The sequence below is a fragment of the Aphidius gifuensis genome, linkage group LG1 (genome assembly GCF_014905175.1).
Source record: "Aphidius gifuensis isolate YNYX2018 linkage group LG1, ASM1490517v1, whole genome shotgun sequence".
Taxonomy (NCBI): domain Eukaryota; kingdom Metazoa; phylum Arthropoda; class Insecta; order Hymenoptera; family Braconidae; genus Aphidius; species Aphidius gifuensis.
In genome coordinates, this window is record NC_057788.1 from 28,160,216 (window position 1) to 28,166,375 (window position 6,160).

The 6,160-nt window shown below is 24.6% G+C and overlaps 1 protein-coding gene across 1 annotated transcript; it reads left to right on the forward strand.

The window, feature by feature from the left end:
- Positions 1-1,415: 1,415 nt before the first annotated feature.
- Positions 1,416-5,113, forward strand: LOC122860031 (ubiquitin-conjugating enzyme E2 Q2). Its single transcript, XM_044163675.1, has 6 exons — positions 1,416-1,713; positions 2,682-3,029; positions 3,107-3,266; positions 3,331-3,482; positions 3,570-3,870; positions 3,950-5,113. The coding sequence occupies exons 1-6, from the start codon at positions 1,552-1,554 to the stop codon at positions 3,979-3,981; spliced, it is 1,155 nt and encodes a 384-aa protein (XP_044019610.1). The 5' UTR covers positions 1,416-1,551; the 3' UTR covers positions 3,982-5,113.
- Positions 5,114-6,160: the final 1,047 nt, after the last annotated feature.

A 6,160-nucleotide genomic window follows, 5' to 3' on the forward strand; every position in this document is an offset into this window, starting at 1 on the left:
AACAAGATCCATGATAACTGGATAATATTATACAGCTAAAATGTTGAATTGTTTTCAAAAGATTTATATGCCCATTAAAAATACGGTAAAAATAAAAAAAAAAATCTAAAAACAAATTAAAATGCAAAAGTTCTTTTGCGAAAAAAAAAAAATTGAAAAAATTGATAAATAATAAAAAAAAAAAAACAAGTGTACATAATGAGAATGTCAACAAAAAAACATTCTCCATCGTAAATTTTTATAATTAAAATACTATATATTGAAGAAAGAAAAATTACTTGAACAAAAAAATTAAAAATTAAATGTTATTTTATTATTTATAAAATGTATTTGGTAATATTTTCATTTGAATTTTTTTATTGCCATTGAGTAGACAATAAGTCTAATTATAACATTATTATTTTTTTGTTTTTCAACGTTTATTATTTAATGAATAGTTTATAAATTCATTTTCATTTTTTTTTTTTTTTCATTAATTTTTTTATTTAAGCCTCCACTTTGACTAAACTGAATCTGAAAAGAAATGATGATTAAATAACAAATAAAACCACCACAAATAACATCAATTTAAATGAGAAAAAAGTATGATAAAAACAATAACAAACAACACAAAAAATTATTATTAAGTTAAACTATTTTTATTATTTTTATTATAATTATCATCATCATCATTAGCTAAATATATTGTTCTACTGAATTTTTTCTTCTATTGGTCATTCAATTAACTGACTGATTTTTTTTTTTAAATGCTAAAACAAGCACGAGTGTATATAAGAGAAACATAAAGAAAAAAAAATATTACAAAAAAAAAAAAAAATAAATAAAATTAATTATTTAAATAAATACAAAATATACCTACAGGAAAAGCAAAAAAAAAAAAAAGAAAATCAAGACAATTAATCTACAGAATGAAAAGATCTCTGTAAGACTTCAGTTAAAAAAAAAAAAAAATAAGTATATTTATTAGTGCATTTATTTGTCAAAGACGGAAAAAAAAAAAAACAACAACAATTGTTATGATAATGCGTGTACTATAATTTATCATACTATCATTTTGTAAATATAGCCTATTTAAATTACCTAGAGATAATAGATATTTCAAATAAAATTCATGATATGACAAAAAAAAAAAAAAAGAAAAGTTTATTGATTTATTTATTTAAATTATTTGAAAATCCATTTATTAATTTAATTGTTAATTGTTATTAATTATTGATAAAATTAAAATTGAAATTTGGCATTTAAATTTTAGCAAAAAAAAGAGAGAGAGCACAACGACAGGTTTCTTCTACCCCCTCTTTTTTTTCCAACCCCCACGCCTGATAAAAACCCACAGTAACGCCATCTTTGAAAATGAGAGTATATTAATAATTGTTTATCACGACATTTGACGAATAAATACGAGTGATACCGATTGTTCAGTAGCCACCGCCATTTTGTCAGGTTAACATTGAGTAAAATTGTGTATAAAACTTTATTAAAACATTAATATTTTGGCATAATAATAAGCCAAAATAAACGGATTTAATTAACGTGTGGTGTTTTAAACAAATGGCTTGTTTGAATACACTCAAACAAGAGATAAAAACTCTCGAGGCACTATTTCCAAAAAGTCATGAACGTTTTCAGATAATGTCTGCGAGTGTCGACGAACTCAGCTGCAGATTCATTGGTAAAAATGGAAAGAAATATGAAATTCACGCTAACATTACAGTAAGTACTGTTATTTATAATTACATTATATTAATTAACATATATCAGCTTAATAATTAAACCATTTTCCAATATATTTTCATCAATATTTTTATCTTTTTCCCTTTGTGTGCGTGTGTGTATGTGTGTGTGTGTTTGTCTCTCTCACACTCTGAAAATGTCTCAATGCGTAGGACAAAGAAACAATAACATTTAAGCTGTTGTTTAAAATTCAAGTGTATTTGTGAATATTAAACAACAAAAAAAAAAAAAAAAATCATTAAAAGAAAACAAACTCAGTTATTGCAAATATCATTGTTAATAATTTTTTTTTTTTTTTTTTTCATTTTTGACACTTGGCTTAAAATGGTCTTTTTTTTTATGTGTTTTTTATGAGAATCAATGTATAGCCGACAAAAAAGAGCGTGAGAGACAAGGAGAGAAAGAATAAAAAAAAAAAAAAAACGCAAGAGAAAGAGTGAGAGAGAGAAAAAAAGGAGGGTAGAGGTCAATGCGTTTTGTCGAGGGTAAGGCACAGGCACAATACCCTCTGCATATTATTCGTGACCACCTTCCTACCTGCTGTTGAAAAAGAATGTAGACAAAGGTCTGCCAGTAGCGTATATCATTTTTCAATTTCCCAATCCAACTATTCACATATCTCCTAACTTTTGCATATGGAACACATATAAATATATATGTCTATTAATATACTATATATATTTCTACAAGAAAGCTTCAACTTTTATTTCTAATTTAATAACAAAATAAAATCATCAAGTATTATTTTTTTTATTCTTGACAAGCTAAAGTATCTTTTAGTAATTAAAAAAAGTTTTGTTTTTATTTTTTTTTCAAACACTAGCATAATGTGACAGACAGTCAACACGTGAGAGAAAATTCAATCAGACTATTGTCTTTGTAGGATTTTTTTTTCATTGATTTGTTATTGGATTAAATTGATAAATGTGTGATGAATTTATTTTTAGGAAACTTATCCTTCAACACCACCAGTATGGTTTGCTGAATCCGAAGAAACAAGTGTTACAAATGCTGTACAAATATTGAGCAATACAACAGGACGTGATAATCATGTTATAATTCAAGTTGGAATATTATTAAAAGAATTATGTCGTCTTCATTCATTACCAGAACCACCAGATATAGAAAGGCTAATAACAGCACCAGATCCATTACGTTTGGGTGGTAATAATGTTGTTGTAGCACAAAGAATGGAAGCTGAAGATACTGAAGATATTGAGGAAGATGAAGAGAGTGAATCAGAAGAAGATTTACATTTAGATATGGATGAGGGTGAAGCTAATGCAAAAAGCAAGGTAAATTTTATTTCAACTATTTTTTTCATGTAATATCATAAGCTGCTTATGTTAAATTTAATTTTTTATGATGATAGGCTGATGATATGGACCTGGAACATTTAGCAACATTAGAAAGGTTGAGACAAAATCAAAGACAAGATTATTTAAGAGGTTCAGTGTCTGGTAGTGTACAAGCAACAGACAGGCTCATGAAAGAATTGCGTGACATATACAGAAGTGATAGTTTTAAAAAAGGTATGTTATTATTAAGAAAATAAATAACTCAATAAATAATATTATGAATCGTTTGATCTTTTAGGAATGTATACTGTAGAGTTAGTTAGTGACAGTCTCTACGAATGGAACATCAAATTATTATGTGTTGATCCTGATTCACCTCTTCACAAGGATCTTGCTTTACTCAAAGAAAAAGAAGGAAAAGATTGCATACAACTTAACATGATATTTAAGGTATTAAATATTATTTTTAAATACTTGTATTGATTGATAACATTTAGAGTTAATATTGATGAAAAAAAAATATATTTAAAATTTTAGGAAACATATCCATTTGAGCCACCTTTTGTACGAGTTGTACATCCAATAATTTCTGGTGGTTATGTACTTGTTGGAGGAGCAATATGCATGGAATTATTAACAAAACAAGGCTGGAGTTCAGCTTATACTGTCGAAGCAGTGATAATGCAAATATCAGCAACACTGGTTAAAGGAAAAGCACGTATACAATTTCAGGGTGCAAGTGGTACCAGTAAAGTTTGTGGTGGACAACAAGGTCAATATAGCTTGGCACGTGCACAACAATCCTTTAAATCTCTAGTTCAAATACATGAAAAAAATGGCAAGTATATTTTTTTTACTTTTTAAACGGTTAATTAGTTTATTTTTTATTATAATCATTTTATATTTTTCATTTACAGGTTGGTATACGCCGCCAAAAGAAGACGGCTAGTAATGCAATATAAATTATGTAAAAAAAAAAAAAAACAAACAAACATGTGCAGAAAAACGAAATAGTTGACATGTGCTTACAATTAAGACTTTTTAAAAACAAAAAAAAAAAAAAAAAACAAATCAAGTGTAAGTCCAACAACGTAAATGTAATAATGATTTCGTACGCAAACACAAACATTAATTTTAGATAAAACTAAAAATACTGAATTAAGCATATAATAATAATTATTATTTCTTTTTTTGATTGCTATAAAAAGGCTGCCGTGAAAACAGTCAAGTGTTTGAACTTGTAGATATCAATGGTGATAAGTTATTGAATCGCAATTTAATAATGAAAATAATATTTCATTGAATGAATGTTACTACGTGTGATTAGAATGTGAATATCTTTGTTTATTATTTTTTTTTCTTTTTTTTTATTAATATTTAATAGTTAATTTAATTTGTTTTTTTTTCAAATAAACAAATAAAATATTAGGCGCCATTAAAATTAATTCATTAGTTTATTATTTTCTTGCCTTTTTTATTTGAAATTTATTTTATTACTCAATCAGCATTGAAAATCATTTATCATATTTTATCAATGCTGAGTTTGAAAATGTATTATACTGAAACCAGTAATCTAAATCATTTATTAACATGCATTTTTTACATTTTCACATTAGTTTATTATTATTATTATTATTAATTATTTTGGTCTGTAATTAAAAATGGTTGCGTGACCTTATTCATTTAACATTTTCATGATTTTAAAAATATTAAGAACGAGAGAAAATGATGACTGAGATAGTATGTCTTTTTTTTTTTATGATTTTTTTTTTTCTTTAAGATGTGTGTGGTCACGCTTGCGTTGACTATTATAATTACCAAGATATATATATATTTTTTTTTCTCAACTAAAATATGATTATCGAGAGTATGAGTTTGACAACGTCAAGTAGTGCACTGGCATGACGATTATTTATCACACAATGATACGAACCTGCAAATAAATGAAAATATAAAAAATTTAAAATAATGTATAATATTAAACGACAAATGGCGGGTGAAATATCAGCTGCTCACATTTATTTATTAAATAAAAAAATTGAAAAATACAAAAAAAAAAAAAAAAAAATGAAAAACCGGGATGGTGTGATTGATTGTGATTGAAGAGAGCCAATAATTGTGGATCTGGCTGAAAGTTAAATTTCTTGTATAATAAATAACATCCACCAAAATGGAATTAGATTAATATTTTTTTTTTTTTTTTTGTTAATAAATTTAAAAAAAAAAAAACAAACATTGAAGTTGGAGTACATTTTTAATAATAATAATTGTTAGAAATAATTTTTTTTTTGTTTTATATTAATCGACAGAATACACATATAATAACAGAAAATTGGTGAAAAAATTATTAACAAATTGCAAGATAAAAAAGAGTAATAAACATTTAATAAAATTAATAATTAATAATTAAAGCTGAGATATAATTTTACAGCTGTATTGATTTACATGAATTAAGTGCAATTGGTATAATTATTTTTTCTTTTTTTTGTTTGTTTTGTATTTTAAAATTATATTTTATTTTATTCAATGAATAAAGTAAATTTAATTTTCGAAATGCATAAATTGTAAAGAAGAAAAAAAATGTTTAAACAAAGCCTTGCCAAAGTCATTGTTGTTTGCATTGTTATTCAACTTGTATAATTTTTTTTTTTTTTTCTTCAATGTATCAAGTGCATTCCGTTCTATTTAATTAATCATAAAAAAAATTAAATTCTTACAACAAATGTACATAAACATTGTATTTCCATAGTGTGGTTTTCATTACTATTGAATTAATACAAAAATACAATTTTACTTTCTACAATGTCTTGAAGAAATAATTATTTCAAGTTGATTCATCTTGAAAAATATTAAAATAATAATTCAATTTTTTTTTCTTTCAATTAGAACAATTAATAAAATTAATAATTAATCATGACGATAGTAATTGAACAAGTAGATATGTTAATTTGTTTTTTTTTTTCCTTTTTTTTTCTCATAATTAATTTTTTTTTGTTGTTATTTTTCTTTTAAGCAACAAAAACAAAAATATATATTTAAATAATTTCAAGTGTGCTGGTACACTTAAACGTTGTAAAATTTAAGTTTCGTAAATTATTTTTTTTAAATATGCACTTGGCAAATGTGAT